General features: G+C 32.8%; 2 protein-coding genes across 4 annotated transcripts in view; one reads left to right on the top strand and one right to left on the bottom strand.

Annotated features, from left to right (window-relative positions):
* The window catches only part of LOC114333446 (uncharacterized), a 346,961-nt gene that overhangs the window by 166,398 nt on the left and 153,320 nt on the right, over positions 1-27,243 (top strand). The window lies entirely within an intron of this gene.
* On the bottom strand, positions 14,622-21,031 carry LOC126893131 (uncharacterized). The gene is made up of 2 exons (XM_050663079.1): positions 20,661-21,031; positions 14,622-14,685 (listed from the first exon to the last, which is right to left on the bottom strand). The coding sequence occupies exons 1-2, from the start codon at positions 20,996-20,998 to the stop codon at positions 14,622-14,624; spliced, it is 402 nt and encodes a 133-aa protein (XP_050519036.1). The 5' UTR covers positions 20,999-21,031.

The following is a 27,243-nucleotide window of genomic DNA, read 5'->3' as shown; positions in this document are numbered from 1 at the left end:
AAACCAGAAAAACGGGTTTTTAGGGGTTTTTGGATTTTCTCCATTTTATAGATTTCAAAATCAAGATTTTTTATAGATTATGTATAATTTGAAGTAACTGAGTTCTTTTAAACAATCAAAAATTGGGCGAAACACGTTCAAACCCCCCAAAAATCATGTTTTCAAGGTTTTAAGGATTTTTGCGAGTTAATCATATTTTTGAGATCGATACAACGTGAATCAATTTTCTCATTTTTTACGTGTTTTATGTTATTATAAAATAAAACAGCGCAATTTTATCCCACCACTCAGTGGCGTAACAAATTCCGTCGCCCCCCCCCCCCAGAATTGGAAATTTGGCCCCTTTAAAAAATTACTAAATGCGACATGTGTAACAAATACTATATGTATGTGTTACAGCCCAGTAAATCAACGTAAAATATGGCGATACCGTGTAATTTTCAGTGTCACCACCGAATTGGTCAGCTCAAGACTTTTCGAGTTATTTATAAGAAAAAATGTTTATTGTTCAACAAAAAAACGCGTTTTAGACGATTTTTCGCAAATAGTTCAAAGAGTAAGTATTCGATCGAAAAGAATATTGTTAGCAAAAATGTATCTAGCTTATAAAAAAGTGAAACAAAAATGAAGTCTATCGACTCAGTAAAAGAAAAGTTGTAGCTCTTGAAAAGTTTTTCGTAATCGTCAAATTCCAAATCGAATATTTCAACGTGAAATAACCAAAAAATGAAATACTTTTCGGGGAAATTAATTAGAACTTTTTTAAAGTGTTTAAAAGAAGCTTTATTTTTTACAAAACTTCCTAGCATCAAAACTAAACCAGTTACGCTCAAAATACAGTTACTCCCATTTTTTGGTCAATTTTTTTTTTAAATCTCCCCCCGTTTAGCACCCCAAATGAAACTAATCATTATCGCCTTACAAATTACTTAACTTTTTTATATGACCTGTAAGTTTCACCGGATCAAAGTGCTTATTTTTAAAAGGGTTCTAGTTGAAAGGGCTTGAACAAGTCACTAATCATGAGTATATGCAAATTTTAAACAGCCATATTTGAACCAATTTTTGTCTTACAGAAAAACAAAATAAAGCAAAAATATTTATAAAAGCAAGACCTACATTTCTTTACTCTTTGAGATTTTTCGTATCACTAATATAATTTTTAAGTTATTTTGAAAAAAAGGCATTTTTCCAAAATAAAAAAACTTTACTATGCAACCAAATTTTTTCAAAAATAAGAACTTCAAACCGGTCATCCTTACAAATCATATGAACAATAAATATTTAAAGTAAATGGTAAAGCGCTAATGATAAATTTTATTTGGGGTGCGAAATAGGGCAGATTTTCACGATTTTTTTTTACCAAAAAAGGGGCCAACTTTATTTTGAGCGTAACTCGTATAGTGTTGGTGCTAGAAACTTTTATAAAAAATAAAAATAAAGCTTTTTTTTAAACATTTAAAAAAGTTTTAATGAGTTTTTCTCGAAAATTGCTTCATTTTTTGGTTATTTTAGGTTGAAGTATACGATTTGGAATTAGACGAATAAGAATAATTTTTCATGAGCTTCAACTGTGCTTTTACTGTGTCGATAAACTTCATGAATAAGTACACAATTTTTTTGTATCTTATAAGCTACATTTTTCCTACAAATATTTTTTCGATATCTAATATTAATTCGATAAATACTTATTTTTATAATTTAAAAAATAAACATTTTCACTCGCAAATGACTTAAAAAGTATTAACATAGATAAAGAAACTATATAGAACAAAAGTTGCTTATAATTAGTCAATTTATACATTTCCAGACTTATTTTAAACGTATGTTTTTCACCCCAAGAAGGGGTGTCACCCCCCAAAGTAATAGGAACCAACGGCATAAATCCAACTTTGAAGTGGAGTGTAACTAGAACCTAAATGCAAATTGTCAAGCAAATACGTCCGTCGTGACGCTGATAATTTCACTCGAAAATTGTCATTTACTGATCTATTGGTGTATTCATGCATTGTTTATGACGACTTACATTTTTCATCTTTATTGGTATAGAATAAAATAGAACAAAAATTACTAAATGATTACATTAGTATTATTCTATGAGATGAATGATGAACAACTTTCTTCGTGCACTATCTACTATCAGCGAATATATCTACAATTTTATTAATTCCGATGGACAACTTCATTTTCAATACAGCACTGCTTAAAAAACGTATTTATGCAAATAATATATTTAACAACACATTTTTACACATATTAGACAACAAGATGGGGCCCCCCGTAAGCTTCATGCCGCGGGGGCCTCTGTTACGCCTCTGGATAATTGTATCGAAATACTAAACGTAGGAAAAGATTGAAGAGAAAGCCCATTTATAGATTTAGAAATATTGTTCTAAAATTCGGCAAATTACAATTCTCAAATCTTTCAATAGTCACGTACAAAGCATTATAGTTTATTGTCGTCAGCCATAAAAATTCGTGAGACCGGAAAGGATTAGTTTCTAGATATGAGATGATTCACTTGCCGAATAAGCCTATTTAGAAATTTACGTTTACCTATAACATATTTTTACATAATATTAGACGACAAGATGGGGCCCTTGTCGATTAGGGCCCCCCGCAAGCTTCACGCTGCGGGGGCCTCTGTTACGCCCCTGCACCACTAGTTCGCCAAAAAATCGCCAGTTTTTCGTTTTTATTTTTTTAGGTGGGATGTAATTGATTTAAAAATTTATAAAAATTCATAGGCATAGTTCAGGCTTTTACAAAACATGTAGGTATATTTTTTATAGACCAGTAAGTTTAGTGTACATAACCTCAAAATGCATTTTTTTTTTCGAAAAAAAGCGTATAACTGTTTTTGTGAGATGGCTGCAGGTGTATTTTTTTATTTTGTGTATTTTACCAAAAACTCCATTTCTAATCTTTTTTAGATTTTTTCCGTAAGGTCCGCCAGAAAACTAGTTGTTTAGGGATTTTGGGGAGTTTTCCTCATTTTATAGACTTCAAAATAGATCAAATGAAGTTTTTTATAGGTTATAAATAAGCTGAAGTAAAGGGTTTGAACATTTTTCTTCCATTTTTGAATTTCCCAAAGGACTCAGTTACTTCAAATTATAAATGTATGTATATAACGTACAAAAAAACTTGATTTGATCTATTAAGTCCACAAAATGAGGAAAATCTCTAAAAGCCCCTAAAAATGCAGTTTTTCGGGTCTTTGAATGTGGCGCACCGTACAGAAAAACTGGAAAAAATTAGAAATAGAGCTTTTGATAAAATACACAAAATAAAAAAAATAGACCTGCAGACAAAAGTTATACGGTTTAAAAAAAATGCATTTTTAGGTAAGGTATCAGGGGCGTCATTTGAAATTTTGATTGGGGGCAAGCATTATATATTATACAATACATTATACAATACTATAGTAATAAAATTGATGTATTTTTGTAAATTTGAGTCATTTACAGGGTCAGGGGGGCAAATGCCCCTCCCTGACCCTGTCAAATGACGCCCCTGTAAGGTATGTACATTCAATCCACGAGTCCACATACCACCTAAAAAAAAATAAATACGAAAAAATGACGTTTTTGGTAGAGAGGGAAGGGGAAAGGGTTAAAATTGAGCTGAGTCTTATCTTTTAATTACATAGAACTTAAAAAATGAAAAAAAATTAATTCTGGGAGTGAGGTCATTTTGCCTATGCCAACGGGATGTACCCTTTAAACTATGTTTTTAGCAAAACAGAAACCACTTATCCTTTTTTTAAATATTCTTACTTGTGCTTGAAGGATTATAAAGCTTTTTGTAGAATTACAATTGACTTAATCTTTTCTTAGAACAAATATTCCCAAAAAGACTCATTAGGCATTATTTTCAACAAAATATAGCAAATATCTCGAAAAGGAAGTATTTTTCGAAAAAAATTCCAATAGTGAAAAAATATTTTGTGGATGAGATGTTCCTAAAAATTTTATTCGAAGCGGTTTAGGAAATTGTTTTTATTTTATTAATTATTCTAGCCAACTTCCAGCCCACTTGAAAAGATTTACAAAATATTTAATTCAGCTTTGAAAAATAAGGTTGAATCGAGTAGAAAAAGGGTGTAGTGCGGAAGAAATGCAAAAATATTAGCCTGTATGTACTCTGGGTATGGGGGTAAACCTCTCGACTATTATGAAAGCTTGAGTTTCTGGTTGAATACTTTTGTCCTACAATTACTCCAGGGTAATAAGCTAGAAATAGACCATGTTCGGGACACTCAAAGATACAGGTAGCTGACTACTTTTTTAGTTACTGTAGACCTATAGGATAGGAAGAAAACCTACCTATTTCCTGCCTAGAGTTCGCGTCCGTTTTTTAATTATTAATAATTTAGTGCAAAAAATCGCGATTTTTTCGATTTTTTGCACCCCATTCAAAAGCTAAATAGTTGACATAAAATTACAAAATTTAATTTTTAGAACCTTCAAAATGCCGATTTTTGAAAGTTAAAAAGTTAATTTGTTGCTACGCAAACTGCAAAATAAATGAAAATCGTTATTTGTTAATAACTTTTACTAAAACTACCTTAGAACTTTAGTGTTTTACCCAAAGTTTGGTATTGGGGTACTTAACAAACCCTCAAAAATTGAGACCGATCCATTAATTAGTTTAAGAGGTATTCCCGCGTATGTGTATGCCAAATGAAATTAGAAAACTGGTGCTATCAAAATGTACTAAAAAAAGATAAAAAAAAATATCTAATAGTCAAAAATCCTAATGCCAAATTTGTGAAATTTTGTAGTTTATAAACATTTAGAATAACTTTAAAAATATTGTCCGTAACAAAAATCATTTTACATATTAGAAAAGCTGGTATTTTACACGAATTTTAAAAATGTAGTTCAATTGGTGACTAGTCGTGGTAAGTGAAGGGGGAGCTGGGAGCCGACAAATGCACGAGTTCAAAAACTAAAAAAAGCAACTTAAAACTACTATCATTTTCTATATCTCGGGATCTACAGAATATATTTTGATCGTTATTTTTTTAATTCGTATGTAATTTTTCGGTACATTACAAATATACAATTTGTTTAAACAATTTTTGAAAATATATTTTTTTCCCAAAAATCCATGATTTTAATCATACTATCGTTATTAATCATAGAAAAAGTTAAGGTATACTTTAATAAGTAAATTGTTTTCAATAAATAATTATCTAATTTAACTTTAACTTTTTCTACGACCATTAATGATAATATGAATAAAAAAATAGATTTTAAAAGAATATATATTTTTTCAAGAATTGTTTAAACCAATTAGACTGTTTAATAATTAATAAATTTATAAACAAATTGCATATTTGTAATGTACGCAGAAATTACATACAAATTAAAAAAGAAAGATCAAAATCCATTGAGTTGATCCGGAGATACAGAAAATTATATTCGTTTGAAATTGCTTTTTCGGTATTTTAACTCGGTGGATTTGTAGGTTCCCCTAGTAATCGTTTGAACTACATTTTTGAAAAATCGTAAAGGGTGCTGTGAGGGTACAATGTTTGTGCAAATTTATTAAGAAAAAATACAAATCCCATTCTTTAAAATGGTATTAATGAGATTCCTTAATTATTACAAACAAATTAGCTGCGAATTAAAAAAAACATATGGCTAACTTTGTCCCAAATGAACCCAGGCTAAATTGTTTTATTTGAAAATTCGTGCTAAAATACTATCTTTTCGAATATGTAGGTATATAAAAAGATTGTTTCTATGGACAACATTTTTAAAGTTATTCTAAATGTTTAGAAAGTACAAAATTTCAAAAATTTGGCATTTGGATTTTTGACTATATTAATTATTTTTTTTATCTTTTTTGAATACATTTCGATACTATCACTCTTCTATTTTCATTTGGCATACTCAGAATTGCCATATCTTCATTATTTTCTGTCTTATCTTATTGCAAAATAAAGGTCTCTGGGATAAACAAATAGAATAACTCTTAAACTAATTAATGAATCGGTCTCAAATTTTGAAGGTTTGTTAAGTACGCCAATACCCAACTTTGGGTGAAACACCAAAGTTCTAAGGTAGTTTTAGTAAAAGTTATTAACAAATAATGATTTTCACTTATTTTGCAGTTTGCGTAGCAACAAATTAACTTTTTAACTTTCAAAAATCGGCATTTTGAAGGTTTTTCAATGTTCTAAAAAACTGAACTGAATGTTATGTCAACTATTTAGCTTTTGAATGGGGTGCAAAAAATCGAAAAAATCGTGTTTTTTGCACTAAATTGTTAATAAATAAAAAACGGACGCGAACTCTAGGCAGGAAACAGGTAGGTTTTCTTCCTATAGGTCTACAATAACTAAAAAAGTAGTCAGCTATCTGGATCTTTGAGTGTCCCGAGAAAATCCTTATTACTCTGGACTAAATAGTTTTTGAACTGAATGTCCTTCATTGAACCGCCTTTCATCTGGATCATATATTTTTCTTTCTTTCTTGTGTTTTCGAATATTTTCGAGCCATTTTTTTGTCTTTCTCTACAACACTTCTTCATTATCATCATCATCAACGCCGTTCAATCCGAGGGGATTATGGCAATACCGGGGCATATAGTAATCCTTTTTTCCAGGGCCCTTCTAATGGACATTTCGACTCAAAACACGTCGAAATTAATATGGCGACATCGAAATATGACTTTGCGAGCCTTGTGGATTTCAGTTGAACTAACTAAAGTACGTCATTAAATTTCGATATATCGAAATTAATTTTAACTGTAAGAAAGTGGTTGAAATTTCATTTCGAGTCGAAATTAATGTAACATGACTGGCTGGACCGGGAAGGGCGAGATTAGCTTTAGTTTAGGGGATGTCGTGTTTTGGTTGCTTCTTGCAAGGAAAACTGAAGCAAAAGAATTAATCTGGCTGCGTTTTATGAAAATTTGCTGGGTTTGGAGGCATTAAAGAGGTTAGTTGAACAAACAAGAGGGCCAACCCAAATTTTGAGCAGTGTCAAAATAATAAAGTAAATATCCCCAGTTGTAACTAAAATCGAAATGAATCAGAATCGCTAGCAATTGCGACTATCATGGCGTAGTCGCTTTTAAATTTCGACATCGAAATGAAATGGCCCCAGGTAGATTATTCCTGTTTGGTTTATTTCTTATAGCTGTATATGTCTTTGTCGCTTGTTGTTTTTGATCTCAATATTGATGTCATTATTTTCTTTCTACTATTCTTAGATCTTTTTGTTCTTTTTTTGTCAGCGTCGTGGTTTCCATTGCATACGTGATAACTGGTCTGATCAGTGTGTTATACGTTCTGATTTTTGTTTGTCTGCTGATGTTTTTGGATCTGAGTAATTGCTTATTCTTTCCAAAAGCTTGATTACCCTTCTGGATTCTCTCCTGTATTCTGTCTTTGCTGTTTTTTCCTATTGTTATTCCTATGTAGTTGAACTTGGTTACTTCTTTAAATTTATATGTACAACACATAGAATGCTGGGACATCTTGGATATTAGTGCACCCTAATATGTCTGTGTAGATTTTGGCATTGGATCCATCACTTGTAACACCGTTGCCGTATCCTCTATTTTTTCATACTATCACGTTACAATTTTTTGTGATATTATACACGAGCGGGACACCCTCAAAAAAGCGCTTAGTTTTCGAGACACTGACCACGGAGGGGTACATGGCTAATTTTATTCATACTTTATATTTTCGATGGTGCTGAAAACGAAAATGAGGTTTATTTTGAATTTTATGTGGGGGAACATTGTCAAAATCGCAATTTTAACCTAAAAATAAAAAAAAATGAAACTACGTTTTTTTTTGCGTTTACCTCGCTACAACTCTGTTCCATTTTAATATTTTTTTCTGAAATTTTACAGTATATAGCTCTAACATTTCTGAAGACAAAAGTACCTGCTTCAAGTTTTTATTCTTATCATGATAAAGGTTATGAATTTTTTAAAGAAAAAGGTGCGGATTTGTGCATTGCAAAGTTTAATCGCAAAAGTTGTGTGACGAAGTTTAAAATTTAGCTTCTTAATCACGTTTATTTTAAAGTAGAGAGTACAAAGAAGTTTTTTGGTAAGTTTTAGATCAAAATGTTTTATAGAAAAAAAAAATAGTGCAACTGTTAATGTCGACATTAGAAATCCCCAATATAACGCTTATTTTTTGAGATATTGACCATGGGTGGCGGATGGCTAATTTTGGTCTTAGATTATGTTTTTGACAGTGATGAAAACAAAAATAAAATTTATTTTAAATTTTAGGTGGGGGAATATTGTCAAAATTGCAATTGTACCCTAAAAATAAAAAAAATGAAATCACTTTTTTTGCGTTTAGCTCGCTGCAACTCTGGTCCGTTTTAATATTTTTTTCTAAAGTTTGTACACTATATATCGCTCAATTTTTTGAAGAGAATGGTTTCTGCTTTAAGCTTTTAGTCTTATTCTAGTAAAAGTTATGAATCTTTTAAAGTACAAGGTGCAGATTCGTGAATTGCAAAGTTTAATCGCAAATTTTGACTGACAAAATTTGAAATATAGATTTTAAATCAAATTCAAAAATAAAACATGAGTGCAAAGAAGTTTTCTGGAAAATTTTGGATCAAAATGTTTTATAGAAAACAAATGGTGCAACGTTTAACATCTACGTTATAAATCCCCAAAATAACGCTAATTTTTCGAGATACTGATCATTGGTGGTGAATGGCTAATTTTGGTCGTACTTTATGTTTTCGAAAGTGCTGAAAACGAAAATAAAGTTTATTTTGAATTTTAGGTGGGAGAACATTGTCAAAATCGCAGTTTTGCCCTAAAAATAAAAAAAAGTTAAACCATGTTTTTCTTAAAATTAAAAGTTGAGCTCTATGGTTTAACATAAACGGAATCATATAGATAATTTTACATTTTGTCACTTAATTTTTGCGATTTAACTCTGCAATTCACGAATCTGCACCTTTTATTTTTAAAAATTCATAACTTTTATAAAGAAAAGACAGAAAGACTACAGTTATTTTCATAGTCTTCACAAAGGTGAGAAATACATGCTGTAGAAATTTTAGAAAAAAATATTAATATGAAACAGAGTTGTAGCGAGTTAAAGGTAAAAATTCGTGACTTCACTTTTTTTTCATTTTTAGGTTAAAATTGCGATTTTGACAATGTTTCATTCCATAAATTTCAAAATAAACCTCTTTTTAGTTGTCAGCACCATTGAAAACATAAAATATGACCAAAATTAGCCATTCACCTCCCATGGCCAGTGTCTCGAAAAATAAGCGTTATTTTGGGGATGTATAGTTATATTATAATATGTCTCTATATTAAAAGCTTTCATTGGACACCTCATTTGTCATTCTACCTGGTAAAGTGACGGAGGAGTTATATTCGCGGTCAGACAGACAGATGGACAGACAACCTAAATCTAATTTCTCATCTTTAGTACTATCCTTGGATTATAAGCTTTCATTTGACACCTCATTTGTCATTCTACCTAGTATAATGACGGAGAAGTAAACGTTCTTATTCTATTATTCTTGTAGGTACATTTAATATTGATTGAAATTATATAAGAAATATATAGAAAACAGCATGGCAACACTGTGACGCACAAACATAAAGATTCAGCCTTCAGCCACATTCAGCTGTGCATTACATAGGGTGCACTAATATCCAAGATGCCCGAATGCTGTTAAGTGCTGGGATTTCTTTGTCAAAATAAAACACTTCCACCTGCACTTTTGCATACCTTCGTCAATAAATTAGTCATCAATATATTTTTGAATCCTTATTTTAATGGAATGCAGACAATACGCAATTGTCAAAAAAATTAAAATGCATGTAATACATAGTCTATTTACGTGATGAAATGATGGTAAACTTACACTTTATGTATTTCATACACCTAATTCAATTTCGCAACAATTTACTGAAGAATTCCACGTGAATCACAGCCTTACTTAAAATGCAAAGCATACTATGGTCATGAAAGTAAAACACTACATAACTACATACTGATTCTTGACTTTTACAGTTATATTTTATTTATTTACATACACAGTTTTTTCAAGTTTAAGGTGGAGACGTTATCTTGGCAAATATTTTTATTTTGACGATTTCAAGGTAATTTGTTTATATGAATATATTAAGGTTAATGTCAATGTTAAATCCAACTGCTTTAGCTGTAGAAACGTTCTGCCTCTTTGCAGTTATCAGTTTTTGGAATGTTGGTTATGTTCTTAAGCCATGATATAGGTATCTCAAGATTTATTCGGGTCACGTTTGCTTATATATCAGTTATCCTTTAATCAATATGGAAAATTTTATCGCAGATTTTATTCATTTTATACAGGGTGTAACAAAAATGCGGGTCATAAATTAAAACACATATTCTGGGACCAAAAATAGTTCGATTGAACCTAACTTACCTTGGTACAAATGTCCACATAAAAAATTACAGCCCTTAGAAGTTAAAAAATGAAAATAGATTTTTTTCAATACATCAAAAACTATACTAAATTTACAATCAAGATATTCAAGATGCAGTAGAAATAAACAAACCAAGACATGTTAAATGCTACTAGGAGCACTCCCAAATCATGATTTTTAGCCCCGGCGCAAATTGATCCTAAGCCAGACACAACCTGCGTCGACGGACTGCGTAGACCGTTCTGCGCATCCTACTATCAGTTCATGCGTTCGCAGGTCGAGCTTGGGAAGGCCTGTCGTCAACGTACAGTTTTCTGGGCCTTGGGACGGGTGACTCACCGCCAGATGTATATTTTTACGTGTTTTTGTTTGCGAGATGGAAATATCTGAAATGAATAAGCGGCGATATATTTTACACTATCTTGAATTTACACAAAAAAAGTTACAGCCCTTTGAAGTTACAAAATGAAAATCGATTTTTTTTCATATATCGAAAACTCTTAGAGATTTTTTATTGAAAATGGACATGTGGCATTTTTATGGCAGCAACATCTTAAAAAAAATTAAAGTGAAATTTGTGCACCCCATAAAAATTTTATGGGGGTTTTATTCCCTTAAACCCCCCCAAACTTTTGTGTACGTTCCAATTAAATTATTGTTGTGGCACCATTAGTTAAACACAATGTTTTTAAAACTTTTTTGCCTCTTAGTACCTTTTCGATAAGCCAGTGTTTATCGAGATATTTTGAATATTTGTTGAATCCACCACATATTTTTATATGGTTTTAAGTACGATTATAGAGACCTGTTAATAATCTGAAAATTTATTTATAATTTTTATTTTTAGGTATATTTTGAAAAAGAAGCTACATCTCGATAAAAGGTGACTTATGAAAAAAAGACTAAGAGGCAAAAGTTTTAAAAACACTGTGTTTAACTAATGGTACCACAATTATAGTTTAATTGGAACGTACACAAACATTTTGGGGGGTTTAAAGGAACAAAACCCCCATAAAATTTTTACGTAAATATATTGAAAAAGAAGCCGTATCTCGATAAAAACTGGCTTATCGAAAAAATATTAGGAGGCAAAAAAGTTTTAAAAACGTTGTGTTTAACTAATGGTACCACAATAATGAATTAATGGGAACGTACACAAAAGTTTGGGGGGGTTTAAGGGAACAAAACCCCTATAAATTTTTGATGGGGTGGACAAATTTCAGTATAATTTTGTTTTAAGATGATCCTGCCATAAGAACATGTCCATTTTCAATAAAAAATGTCCAATAGTTTTCGATATATTGAAAAAAATCGATATTCATTTTGTAACTTCAAAGGGCTGTAATTTTTTTTGTGAGCACATTTGTACCAAGGTAAGTTAGGTTCAATCGAACTATTTTTGACCCCATAATGTGTGGTATAATTTATGTCCAATCTTTTCAAGACACCCTGTATAAACTGTTCTTATAATACTGGTACTGGTTCATTACTTTCTGGAACATGGAAAATTTGTGTTTAATATGATCGCTCATGGGTAATCTTTCATTTTTCGTACTAAGGATGCTAGTCAACTTAGAAGTATGTATTGGCATCCCAGAGTTTAACTAGATTAAGGGTATGCACACAAGATCTTTATAGGTCGAAGTGCGGAGAGGCTGCATGGCCTTAATGTCCTCACATAATCTAATCTAATACTTGTCCACTGCTGAACGTAGGCCTCCTGTAGTTCACCTCACAAATTCCCGTCCTGAGCCGCTTGCATCCAATTTTGGCATATCCGCTTCAGGTCATCTGTCCATCTTTTTTGTGATCGTCCTCTGCTTCGAAAGGCGTCCTGTCTGGGTCTCCACTCAAGAATACGTTTCGTCCATCTGCCGTCCTTCGTTCGCACGATATGCCCTGCCCAGTTCCATTTCAAGGTCGATATTCTTTTGATTGCGTCGGTTACTCTCGATCTACAGCGAAAGTACTTGTGCAATCATTTAATAAAGAACTGTGCTCGATATCTGCCTTTTATTTGTAAAATAAAAAGTAATATAAATTGCACTCAACGAAAAAGGTACGTAATATTAATAAAATTTTTAATTCAGACAACAAAAGCAATACTTAAAATTTGTCCTATGGAGGGTATACCTGCCGGTCAATTTAATGTTTTCACCCCCCTTTTTGATTTTTTTTGCTTTTTATTGATTTCAGTATCTACCTATGTATGTATGTGCGTGCATAAGTATTATATGTGCGCATATGTACGTAATCTTATTATATTTGAAATGTGTATTGTAGCAAACAGTAATTTAGTATCTATCGTGGCTGAATGGATCAAGTAATCCAAAGCCAATAAGGAAAGAAAAAAATTTGTCCAATTCTTGGTTTTATTGAAACAACAAAACGATGTTCATCAATTCATTATTTTCGTTAGTTGATCCAATGTATTACGTTTATTGAATGGATGAACATCCATTTATTAATATATAATACTTTCATTATGTATACCATAATATCACTTTATTGATATTACGAACACTGTTCACTGAGTCAACGAACACTATTCATTGAAAGAACAGCGTCGTTAATTGACCGACGAAGACTATTCGTTGTGTCAATAACAGTTTTATTTTTCCTAACGTATACTGCTTCATGCATCCAATCAATTTCATTTATTTCTAAAATTATTTCCCTTTATTCTTACAATTAATTCCATTCATTCCCACAATAAATACGGTTATTCTTACAAGCAATTCTATTCATTCTTACAATCAGTTTCGTTCATTCCTACTATGAACGTATTTTATATTAATAATGACTGAATGCATTAGCTCTATGTATGCTATTAATTGATTAATAATAATTTTGCAAATCCCCCTTTTTTGTCTTAAACCGAATGGACTGTACACTGTGTGATTTCTCATATGATTTCACTTATATAGTGCGTTGGAATAAGTGTTACCCCCCCCCCCTTATTAACTTATTTATATTTAGCACATAAGCCACACGCTCGGACAGGTCGATTTTTCAAATAATCAAAGTATATTATAACATCAATGTTTCGAACTTTACGCGATCCATCTTCAGGCGACAGACACAACTTTCCTTTTTGAGAGCGCAGGTGCAAAATTTCGATCGAATTCTTTTTAAACGCATTCATTTTTTTTTGGAATCCTGAGAAAACTAATAAATATTTTTGAAAAATTTAAACGCAGAATAAAAGATTACGTTATTACCGAGGGCTGAAAGTCCCTTAGAATAAACAAAAAGTTTCTTTTGAATGGTATATTTGAAATCAAAAATCATACTAAATTTTCTCTTTAAATAATCATTATAGAAGTTCTCAGGGACTTCAGATCCTCGATAATACTGTAATATTTTATTCTGCGTTTAAATTTTTCAAAAATACTAATTAGTTTTCTCAGGATTCGAAAAAAATGAATACGATAATAGACACACGAAAACTTCCTTCCAGTACGGACTACACTTGGAAACGAAATGAAATTATTCGGTACTTCGGCAAATAATTCTTTTTTAAACAATGGTAACACAGAGAAGCTCGGGGTACCACCATAAGGAAAAGCCGTTACATTTCAAATGGTCAATCAAAACATTTATTGTTTCAACAACTGCGTTTATTGTTACCATGAACGCATTGATTGTGGATATTAAACGCAGTAGTAGATTGATTAATGCATTCGTTGTCATAACAATCAGTTTACATCTATGGAATAATCATATATTACTCTATATTAACAACATTTGTACATCGTTTTAATGAAATCTGTACATTGTCACGATAAAACAAGGTAATTGCTTATCATCTACGAAATCAAGAAAGTCTTTTGCTGCCAGAATTACTATTATTTATTAAATATACGAATCTAATTTATTGGCTGAATAAATTGAGTGTTATTGATTATTAATGTACTCTAGTTATTTTGACAATTAATATTCAATCATTGTGACAATAACCAAATACATTCGTCAATGTCTAAAAGTTCTTTGAAACAAAAAAATTAAATTGTTGTTACAACGAAATACTATTCAATAATCACTGTTAATCAATATTACGAACTAAATTTTATGGAGTGTGTCTAAAAAAACTCCATAGTATTGCAAATATTTTGTTGAAAAGAATCAGATTTAAAAAAACTTTATAATTTGTCGACAGTGACTTTGATATTATTTATTTGTTATAAGTTTCTTCATCCTCTTGAGTCCATATTTACATAAATGTACAAGAAATGATTAATATTCATGTAATTATAACTAAAAAAAAATAAGTATTACATTGTTTATTAGAGTGTAGACGTGTCTCGGTATTTTACCATTTCACTGAATTTTGTAAGGATGTGATAAACATTTTTAATATTTCAAACAAGTCCATTTTCACTTTCTAATACAACTATTTTTAGTGAAACTCAGATCGATGTGATCTGCTTGTATATATCGTAATTTGAATTAAAGAAACCGTCTGCATAGCAGAATATCAAAATAAATAATTTATACTTAATTGATTGGTGTTCATTAGATTGTCATTTTTTATGATTCGACATTTGGAAGTAGCGGATTTGCATTTCTGTATTTTTCATCTCATTTAACCATGTGCAGTTTGGGATCCAAGTATCGAATATAGAGTAACAAAAAGATTAAATGAACATTTCTCAATATACTCCGCAGAATTGACAGCTATTTTTGAGGCATTATTATATATAGAAACTAAACTAACTGCCCTCAGGAAAATTTCATTATTTTTTCTGACAGCAGAAGCGCCCTAGAAAAATTAAATAAACTCCACAATAAAATCAATTTAAATTGTATTGAGCTAAATATTGCCAAAAAAATTATGGAATTAACGAACAGTGGAAAACGCATAAAACTAGCATGGATTAAAGCGCACTGCGGTTTAAAACATAATGAAATAGTCGACAACTTAGCAAAAGGGGCCCTAAATATAAATTACATTAGCAATTATAAATGTACCCCTTCAGATTTAAACATATTTTCAAAAAACCAAGTGAAGCAGGAATGGGAAAGTTGGTATAGTGAAAGTCACAAGGGAAAATTTTATAAAAACTTAAAAAGTTCTATTCCTTCTTCTACTTGGTTCAAAGAGGGCATTTTCGAAAAAGCATTCGTCAAAACGATTTGTAGATTAAGATTTAATCACACTTTGGTTCCATCCTATCTTTTTAAAATTAAATTAAGGCAAGATCCCTTATGTGATTGCGGAGAAATAGGAACAACGGAACATATGATCTTAAATTATAACACCATACAGGATAAGGTACAACATTTAAATTATGAATTGAATAAATTCAAATGTATTAAAAATCCATACAATCTTTCCCAATTACATATATCTAAAGATATAAAAGTATATAAAACGCTGTATAAACACATTTGTAATATAGGTTTAAAATTGTAAAATGTATGTATATATTTGGGAAAAAAGAATAAAAAAAAATAGAATAAAAAAATAGAAATAAAAAAAATAGAATAAAAAAATATAATTATAAAAAAATAGAATAAAAAAATATAATTATAAAAAAATAGAATTAAAAAAAATTTAATTATATCAATAGGTAGAAGTTATCCATCTGAAAGAGTGACTTGTGGATACTTTTGGCGCCAATTGATTAAAACAAATATATACATAAAAAATATATATATATATATATATATATAAAACCAAACACCTTTTGTTAACCACAATAAAAAAAATGAAAAAGAAATTATAAAGTGCAGCAATTCATGAGCTCAAAATATAAAAATTGTTTAGATCCAGTAATCCGCAGTCACTTTTTTTCAACCACACACACACATCTCATTTAACCAGAATTGACAATTTAAGATGTAAATATCTTGTAGATATTGAGCTTTACTCCACATTTTATATAGTGATGAGAGCGCTAATAACCGGCAAAATAACGTAAAATATGGAAAACCGTTGGAAACCATAATACATTGTGAAGTAAAAAGAGATGAAACTAGTGGAGATGGAAATTATCGATATAAACGTATAAATTAACATTACATTACATTTCCCCCTTTAGACGTATCGGAGGAGTATGACAACTGTCACTGTGACAGGAGAATTTTATAAAATACTCCTGTCACAGACGTCTAAAGGTGGGAAACTATGTAATGTTAATTTATACGTTTATATCGATAATTTCCACCTCTACTAGTTTCATCTCTTTTTATTTCACAATGCATTATTGTTTCCCATTTTTGCGTAATTTTGTCGGTTATTAGCGCGCTCATCACTGTATTCTTATTTTTTAAATGTTTCTGGAGACCGTGAACAATTCTGTTAGCTATTGCTATAAGTCTTTTTATTTCGTCGCTTGTCGTGTTTGTTGCGTTTATTAGCGATCCAAAATATGTGAATTCTTTGACTTGCTGAAAGGTATGGTTGTTAATTTGAGTTTTTTCCTCGTTTACTACAAGTCTATTTCACAATTAATATATTTAACTAACATATTTCCTCGAATTCATGCTGTTCACAATTCTTCTCTGATATCGTGTAATTGTAATACTTTTCTTTCATTATTTTGTATCTTGAGCAACTTCTCCGTTTGTAATAATCGAATACTGTTGCAGTTACTGACTCTTCCGTTTCTACTTATGCTCTACCAAATTCTTCATTATTATCGTAGATCTTCCATTTATTAATGATACCTATTCCAGAATTCTGGAACCATGTGCCAGCTTGTAAAGTTGATGGTGGATGGCTATCATATGTTTTTGGAATCACTTTGTAAGTTCCAAAACCAGTTTGCCGCCTGCGATCTAGTTCCTCGCAGTCAGAGTTATGTTGTGTTTGGAATCAGGATTTTTCTCTTTCTGGGTCAGGCTCTGGACCAAATTATTTTGTAGTGATGCTCTTATAATATGTTTATCAGTTTTTCATCACAACGTCTTTCATGCTGCCCTGGTACCAACACCAGTTTGGTCACTGTTATATTCCGCCAGTGGTTCGAGTTTTCTCGGCATTATCTTAATTTCTCTTGCACATTGCAAGATTGCATAAAAGTCTGTCTGAAATACAGAGGTATATTCTCCTATTGGAATAGACATGTTTATATTTTCACCACTACTGTAGATTCTGTGTAACCCTGCAGGTTGTGTTGTGTTTCTTTTGCACCATCCCTCCCATGGGCAGATGTTCATTTGGAAGGGTCCCTATAGCGTTCGGAAAATCATTCCCATGAGATTGTTTTGCATAATCGCTTTCATTAGATATCCCAGAATAAGGTTCAAGAGGTTGCCCATGTGAAAAAGGTTCCTAATTTATTTAAACATTTATTTTTTTGGTCTGTATAAACTTTTTAGGTTTTTTGATCATTCTGAACAAAAAAGGTATCTTGTAATTTTTCTCTAGTTAATCGTGTTCGAGATATAAACAATTTAAAACTGAAAAAAAAAACGAAAAATGACAATTTTCAAGGTTCAAAAAGACGAGTAAAATTACACCAGGGAAATAAGGCAAAAATATACCATGTTCGGGACACTTGAGCAGCCAGGTTGCAAATGGGTTTTTTGGGTACTATAATACAGTATTTGGGTACAATATATAATACCTAATACATTATAAATACAAAAATGCCCGTCACAGTTTGGACGAGAAATTTAGTTATTAACAAATAAGGGTCAAAAATGAGAGTTTTTTCGTTTAAATCGCTACAGGTAAAAATAGGGTTATTAAATGTCTTATTTATAATATTTTTCTTTTAGTAGATGAGCCAAGGTTTAAAATAGCGTTTTTTGAATTTTGGTCCGATTATTTGTTGCTTCGGATATTGCAAAATAAAACTAAAATTTCGAAAATAAAGAATTTGCTATAACTTTTGCGAAAATGAATTTAGGACTTTCATATTGCATGAAAAGTTGAGTCAAACAGTCCATACAATGCACAAAAATTTTTAAGACGATGCGTCAATTAGTTTATATTTTATTTAAGTTATTTATCCCAAAGAGCTTTTTTTTCGCAATGTTATTGTTCAGAAAATAATAACGATACAGCAATTCTGTGAAAACAACATGAAAGAAGAATAGTCATATTTTCAACGCATTTAAAAAAATCATTAAAAGGTCATTTTTGTCACTCAGAAAACATTTTACTAAAATAGTCATTTTTGGCTTATAAACAATTTGAATAACTTTGTTAATATTGACTGTAGGCTAAAACTACAATGGAATTTCAAAAGGTATTTTTATACAAATTTTCAAAGAAAAACTTTTCGCCTAGGTTAATTATGGTCAAAGTGAGCCACTTTTTTTACTTAATTGACGGCTACTTTGTTTATAACAATTAAGCAACCTAACTGGAGCCATTTTGAAGTTGAAGATGTTGTAAAAGTTTTAGTAAACTTTGAACCTCAATAGAGTGGTTAATAAAACTTTAAAAATGGCTTCCGAACGGAATTAATTCGTGGTCGGTGGAGGGGAATTACTAAAATACGTGTACTCAAAAAATGAGACTCATTCTGCAAACATATGCTGCAATTAATATCGCTGGAACTTGTTGATGGATTTTGATCATATTTTTTAAAATTTGTATGTAGTCGTAGTCTTATAGAGTACGTTATGTACACGCAACCCCACCTAACATTACAAAATGTTAGGGGGAACTCCCCTTATCACTCAGGGATATGAAAAATAGATTACGACCGATTCTAAGACCTACCGAATATACATATATAATTTCATAAAAATCGGTCAAGCGGTCTCGGAGGAGTATGGAAACTAAAGGCCGCGTCCCACCATCAAATAATTTGATCAAACTGGTTTGAGCAAACTGAAAGTGACAGTTAGTGACGTCACATCCTGAGTGTTCATTGTGGATAGTAATGAAAAATTTTAATTTTAAATAAAGTACAAACAAGTTAGACAACTCAATACAAAAAATTTGATCAAACTAGACTGATAGTGAGAGCACAGATTTTTAGAATTTCAAAAAAACTGCAATTGTGACGTCACTTTGACGTACTTCCTCAAGTACGTCAAGTTTGCTCAAACTGTTTGATCAAATTATTTGATGGTGAGAAGCGGCCTTAACACTGTGACAGGAGAATTTTATAGATGTAAATATATGGATGGCTATTAACAAATAGGAGTTGGTGATAGAAGAGTGAAAATTAAGGGTTGTATGTATTTTTTAATTCTACATCATATAAAATTAAGGTAGATAATTTTGTCCAAAAAAATTTAAAAAAATGTCAGGGGGGCAACCCTCCTTATAACTTATGGGTATAAAAAATAGATTAAAACCTCTTCAATGTCCTACAGGATAACCGTGTAAAATTTTATAAAAATCGGCCAAGCCGTTTCGGGGTAGTATGGTAACTAACACTGTTACAGGAGAATTTGATGTATATAGAAGTAACTGCGAATTAAATAATAATAATAGCTAACTTTAATAATTAACCTAGGCAAAAAGTTTTTTTTTCTGAAAATTCGTATAAAAATACCAGCTTTTGAAATCCTAAAGTAGATTTACTCTGTAGTCAAAATTTACTAACAAAAAAGTTATTCAAATTGTTTAGAAGCCAAAAATGACTCTATTTTACTAAACTTTTTTCGGAGTGATAAAAACGACTTTTTAATGATTTTTTTCAATACTTTAAAAATATAACTATTATTCTTGCATGTGGTTTCCACAGAATTGCTATGTCATTATTTTCTGAACAATAACATTGCGTAAAAAAAGCTCTTTGCGATAAACAAATTGAATAAAATTTAAACTAATTGACGAATCGTCTTAAAATTTTTTGTGCATTATGTGGAATGTTTGACTCAACTTTTCGTGCAATATGAAAGTCTTAAGGCCATTTTCGCAAAAGTTATAGCACATTTTTTATTTTTGAAATTTCAGTCTTATTTTGCACTTTCCGAAACAAAAAAGGATCGGACCAAAATTCAAAAAGTGCCATTTTAAACCTTGGCTCATCTACAAAAAGAAGAATATTATAAATAAGATATTTAATTACCCTATTTTTACCTGTAGCGATTTAAACAAAAAAACTGCCATTTTTGACCCTTATTTGTTAATAACTAAGTTTCTCGTCCGAACTGTGACGGGCATTTTTGTATTTATAATGTATTAGGTATATAGTACCCAAAAAATCCATTTTCAACCTAGCTGCTCAAGTCATCATTCATCATTCTCTTTGCCTTATCCCTATGCGGGGTCGGCTTCCCTAATTGCATTTCTCCACCCAATTCTGTCTTGGGTCATATCAATGTTAATCCCCTTTACCAACATGTCCTGCCTTATCGCCTCCCCCCAGGTCTTCTTTGGTCTTCCTCTCCTACTCCTTCCAGGAATCTGCACTTCAGCTATTCTTCGTATTGGGTGATTAACGTCTCGACGTTGAACATGACCAAACCATCTTAACCTATGCTCTCTCATTTTGGCATCAATTGGTGCCACACCTAGACTTCCTCTAATATACTCATTTCTAATTTTATCCTTCTTTGTCACTCCACTCATCCATCTAAGCATTCTCATTTCCGCCACATGCATTCGTTGTTCCTCTTTCTTTTTCACTGCCCAACATTCAGTTCCGTACATCATAGCCGGTCTTATGGCTGTTTTATAGAATTTTCCCTTCAGCTTCATTGGAATTTTTCTGTCACACAACACACCACTCGCTTCTTTCCACTTCATCCATCCAGCCCTAATTCTACTGCATGCATCTCCATCTATTTCTCCATTACTCTGTAATACCGATCCTAGGTACTTAAAACTATTGCTTTTCACAATCATTTCACCATCCAAAGATACCATTTTATTTGTAGTAGCTCCATCTTTAAATGAACATTCCAAATACTCTGTTTTTGTCCTACTAAGTTTTAAACCTTTTTCCTCCAGAGCATGTCTCCACTGTTCCAGTTTTTGTTCTAAGTCTCTTTCACTATTTCCTACTAACACGACATCATCAGCATACATTAAGCACCATGGAATGTTACCCTGTAGTTTCGCTGTTATCTGGTCCAAAACTAATGAGAATAAATACGGACTAAGCACCGAGCCTTGGTGCAATCCTACTTTCACATGAAATTTATCAGTCTCTCCCACACCTGTCCTAACACTAGTCGTAACTCCCTCATACATATCCCTCACAATCTTTACATATTCACCAGGGACTCCTTTCGTATTGAGTGCCCACCATAGAATCTCTCGAGGAACTCTATCATATGCTTTCTCAAGATCAATGAATACCATATGAGCGCTTGTTTCTTTACTCCTGTATTTTTCCATCAACTGCCTTATAATGAAAATTGCATCTGTTGTTGATCTACCCTGCATAAAGCCAAATTGATTCTCGGATATTTCGGTCTCTTCACGTATCCGTCTGTCAATTACTCTTTCCCATATTTTCATGGTGTGGCTAAGCAGTTTTATAGCCCTGTAGTTTGTACATTGTTGTATATCTCCCTTGTTTTTGTAAACAGGTACCAGTATACTGCTTCTCCATTCGTCTGGCATTTGTCCGACTTCCATAATTCTATTAAATAGACCTGCTAGCCATCTTGTTCCTGTCTCTCCCAATGCTCTCCATACTTCCCCAGGAATATCATCTGGTCCTACCGCTTTTCCTTTCTTTATTTTTTGAAGCGCTTGAGCCACTTCCTCGTTGGTTATTTTGGTGACCATTGCTGCTACTGTCTCCGTTGACTCTACAGGCTGTCTGTCAAATTCTTCATTTAATAAGCTGTCAAAGTACTTTCTCCATCTCTTTTTGACTTCCCTTTCGTGAACTAGTATTTTATTATTTTCATCTCGGATACATCTAATCTGATTAAAATCTTTTGCTTTCTTTGCTCTCTGTTTGGCTATTTTATATATCTTCGTTTCGCCTTCCCTGGTATCAAGTTGATCGTATAGGTTTGAATACGCTTCTACTTTGGCTTTTGCTACTGCTACTTTCGCTTCCTTTTTCGCCACCATATAGATTTGAAGATCTGTGTCGGATCTGGTTTCTTGCCACTTTTTATATAATTTTCTCTTCTCTTTTATTTTTCCTTGTACTTCGTTTGACCACCACCAAGTCTCTTTATCCTCGAACTTTTTTCCTGACGTTTTCCCAAGTATTTCAATAGCAGTCTCTCTAATACTACTGGCCATTTTTCTCCAAATTGTATTAGGGCTTCCTTTCATGTTCCAACATATTTTTTCTACTATTCTTCTCCTGAATAGACCTTCTTTCTCATCTTTCAGCAGCCACCACTTGATTTTTTGTGGTCCTCTCCGATGTTTTTGTTTAGTTTCGCTTTTTACTTCGATGTCCAGAACAAGCAGCTTATGTTGTTGGCTTACTGTCTCACTCACTATTACCTTGCAGTCCTTGCATTCACGTATGTCTTCTTTCCTTATCATGAAGTAGTCTATTTGGGATTGATGTTGTCCACTTTTGTAGGTAATAAGTTGAGTTTCTCTCTTTTTAAAGAATGTGTTAACAATCACCATATCCAATGCTGTTGCTAATTCAAGCATGTCATCTCCAGCTTCATTTCTAGTTCCAAAGCCTAATCCCCCATGTATTGTTTCATATCCTGTCTTGGTTTGGCCCACATGTGCATTGAAATCACCTCCTATTATAACCTTCTCTTCTGCTGGAATATCACTCAGTACGTCTCCTAATTGATCATAGAAAGCTCTTCTTTCATTCTCACCCAGACCTGTTTGGGGAGCATACACACACACAACATTCAATACCTCTTTATCAATTACAAATTTCACTGACATCATTCTATCACTCGTTCTTACAACTTCTACTACGTTATCTTTCATTTCACTATCAGCAATTATACCAACTCCATTTCTAGTGTTACTACTCCCTACATACCACAATTTGTATCCTTCACCTAGTTCTTTCGCCCTTTGTCCTTTCCACCTAGTTTCTTGAATACAAGCAATTTGGACTCTTCTTCGTTTGAGCGCATCCACTAACTCCAGACTCTTACCTGTAAGACTACCAAGATTCCAAGACCCTATCCTGATTTTTCTAACCTGTAATGGTGTTCCCCCTGAGATAGTCCTCACCCGGAGATCCGAACGGAGGCTCATTTTACTTCCGGAACATTTTACCTCAGGAGATGCCATCATTTCAGTATAAGTTTTTATTGCGTTTGGAGAAGGTCTTTTCATTATTATGGCCTGAAAAGATTTTTGGATATTTGATGCCTGAATGCCTTTTCTATCAGCACCATACCCTGCACTGCACGTTTAGCCAATACACCACCAATGCAACCAAAGTGCAGTATTACCCCACACCCGCCTGCATTTTTCTGTATAGGCCAGGATCCCTACTGTAAGGACTGCCCTATAAGCCAATGTATTGTTGCCCGTATCCCGCCGCTAGGAGGCACGTACTTTGGTTATTTCGGGATACCTAGCTGCTCAAGTGTCCCTACAAAAACCTTATTTCTCTGGACTAAATATGTATTATTTTTAAATTCACCAAGTGCACAAATTCAAGGTCAAACCTTCTTATATCAGCTTTCTATGAATATGAATATTTTAGGCTTATCGTATTTTAAAACATTGTTCTTTAATTGTTAATTAAGCGCTTATTAGATAAGGAGAGAATCTCGGATCCATTCGAAAAAAAATTTCCAATGATCACATTTATGAGATACCCCAAAATAAGGGTCAAAAAGTCACTCACGCAAAAAGTACTTCCAATTTTATTTAAAAAAATTTTTAAACAAATTGTAAAAATCAACTTTGTTGCCTAAGACAGTTTTTTTATATCACTTATATATAACTGCACCCTTAACGGAGTCTTTTCGAAAACTTTTTTCATAAAATTTATAAAATCATTTTTCATCAACGGAAGCAGATTTCTTATTTCTTCTGCAATTCTATTTACCCCGTGGGCTACACAAGTGCCAATAATAAATTTCAGAAGATGACGTTCCTCAGCAGTGTCCTGGACAATAGGTGCTCTGAGGGTCAGTTCTGATGTCATATTCGTGTTCAGCAACCACAAAAACTCGCCGAGTAATCTGTTTGTATCAATTTAGTGCCGAAAATCCCCAAAACTCCAGAATATGGCTGCTTCAGTAGTGACCCTGGGAACCAGGTGCTCCGGGGATCAGTTCTGATGACGTATTCGTGTTCAGCGATCCCAGAAACCTCTCAGTAAACTGCTTGCATCAATTGACTGCCGAAAACCCTCGAAGCTCCAGATGACGTGCCTTAACAGTAACCTTGGGCACCAGGTGCTTCGGGGGTCGGTTCTGATTACTTATCCGTGTTCAGTGACCCCAAGAACCCCCTAAATAACAAAATCTAATTCTTAATATACTGATTTTGACATGTTTATGCACTTTTGGATGCATGTTATGCACTTTAAAATGCAATTATGCATTTCCACCCATTTTTTTATTGTAGATTTTTTCCTGGTGTCATCCTGAATAGGTACAATGCAAAAAGTTGCAAGTCTATAGGTGCTGTATTCAAATATCGATTTATTTTTTCCTAAATGCGCTGGTCTAATAATCCAAGCTTTAGTCATAAGTACGAAATTTCATAGATCACGATCTATGTTGTTTATTAAATTTTTATATGATTGGATTTATGGTATGTTTGATAAAACACATTTAGGACCAGCACATACGGTGACGCAAATGTAACGAAACTGCAACCCTCAGTTACTTTTGAGTGTCATTTGGGTTTATGCCATAGACGCCTATGAGAGACCACACATGATGAAACTATTTTGATCGTTTCAAACTGACAGTTTGAAACGCATACAGATCAGTTGCATTGAAACCGGCTTGCAGGAAACTCGTGTTTGCGTTTCATCGGATTTCGCGTCTTTGTGGGTACAACAAAATGGAATATCAACAGGAATCCTATATAATTCTACGGAATACTCTTCTGTGAATCAAGACATAAATTTTGGAAACTTGGTATGAATGAGTTGCATGCCTAAAAATGACTTAGCTCATTTAATGTTTAATTATATAAGTAATAATATTGATAAACATTTGATTTCATCATTTTATCATTCTTATTTTAATCATTGATATACTTAAATATGATTCGAGAAATTGTTTGTAAAATTTAGTCTGAGGAGCAAATGCCTGAAGAATGGAGCTTAGGCTTAATATGCCCGTTACACAAAAAGGGAAACCAACTGGAATGCAATAATATCTGCGGAATAACTCTCCTAAATACAGCATACAAGATATTGTCAAACATTTTGCACGAGAGATTGAAGCCTTATACCGAAACGTTTCTAGGAGAATATCAGGCAGGATTCAGGCGTGGACGTTCAACCATTAACCAGATCTTTACACTACGACAGATCTTGGAAAAAGCGCAAGAGTTTAACATAGATATGTACCATATTTTTGTCGATTTTAAAGCTGCTTATGACAGTGTCTTAAGATCAAGTCTCTACAACGCTATGAATGAGTTAGGAATTCCAAAAAAACTCATATGTATGATAAAAGTGACAATGGCGAAGATGATATCAGCAGTAAAAATTCAAAACGACTCGTCAACCCCATTTTAAATACATAGGGGGTTAAAGCAGGGAGATGCGCTGGCGTGTCAACTTTTTAATGTAGCATTAGGAAAAGTCGTACGAGACGCTAATATAGATAGCAGGGAAACAATATTCAATAGATATGTCCAAATTCTAGCATATGCGGACGACGTGGACATTATAACAAGAACCAGAGCGAGAACTGCGGAAATCCTAACCGAGCTAGTAGCAGCAGCAGAACGAATGGGGTTACATATAAATCGAAATAAAACAAAATTCTTGGCGACTAACACAAACACAAGAGCTGGAAATGTTGACGCAGTTATAATCATCAATGACCAAAACTTCGAAGCGGTCAAAGAGTTCATATATCTAGGGTCATCGGTTAACCCCAATAATAACACATCAAGGGAAATAAAAAGACAATAATAATTGCAAACAGGTGTTATCATAGTCTATCAAAGTACTTAGCTAACAAACGTCTGTCTCAAAAAACTCGTATAAGGCTGTATAGAACATTGATAGTCCCCGTTCTCACATATGGATCAGAGGCATGGACGCTAACTAAAACAGATGAATCCGCTCTATCGATTTTTGAAAGAAAGGTGCTACGTAAGATATTCGGAGCGGTCTGTGAGAACGGAATATGGAGGCGTATCTATAACTTTGAACTGCAGAATATCTACAAGCATACGTTTGGTGGAAAATATATTATCACGATAATTAAGCGAAACCGCCTGCAGTGGGCAGGACATGTAGCCCGGGCCCCTGAATCGAACATGATAAAAAAGATTCTAACAGCGCAACCCGTGGGAATGAGAAGACGGGGTAGACCAAAGCTGAGGTGGATGGACGGGGTAACACAAGATGCCGAGAAGATCGGAGTCGGCAACTGGAAAATGCAAGCAAGGGACAGAACAGAATGGCATAGAAAGCTTGAGAAGGTCGAGGCCCTCTAAGGGCTGTAGCACCAAGATGATGATGATACTTAAATAAATATTTTAACTCACACATTCCCTCACAGCTGAGTTTCTACAGTGTTGTGTTTCTACAGCTGAGGTGTCATTATTTCAACAAGTTCAAGATAATATGTAGTTTTGCTCATACGATAACAATCCATGAATTTTCAGTTTCTGTTTCTTGTAATTCTTTGGCAGCCACAGACATACATGTACAATGTAGGGATGTATCCACACAGTTCTTCTATTGTGCCATTTTCTTTGTCGAAGATATAAATACATAACCACCACTGCTTCATCACTTGAACAAGACATTTTACAGATGTCTGTTATCACAGAAAACTGAAATGATTGTGAGG

The sequence above is a fragment of the Diabrotica virgifera genome, chromosome 10 (genome assembly GCF_917563875.1).
Source record: "Diabrotica virgifera virgifera chromosome 10, PGI_DIABVI_V3a".
Taxonomy (NCBI): domain Eukaryota; kingdom Metazoa; phylum Arthropoda; class Insecta; order Coleoptera; family Chrysomelidae; genus Diabrotica; species Diabrotica virgifera.
The sequence above is the reverse complement of the archived record's forward strand: the minus strand, read 5'-3'. Positions and strand labels throughout refer to the sequence as shown.

Bases quoted from the DNA above. Each gene is read 5' to 3' on its own strand.
- LOC126893131 (XM_050663079.1), bottom strand. From the start codon at position 20,998: ATGATGTACGGAACTGAATGTTGGGCAGTGAAAAAGAAAGAGGAACAA. The intron at 14,686-20,660 runs TATGACCCAAGA...ATTTTTTTTTAG, and splicing joins GTAAAGGGGATTAACATTGA to TTATAATTACATGAATATTA.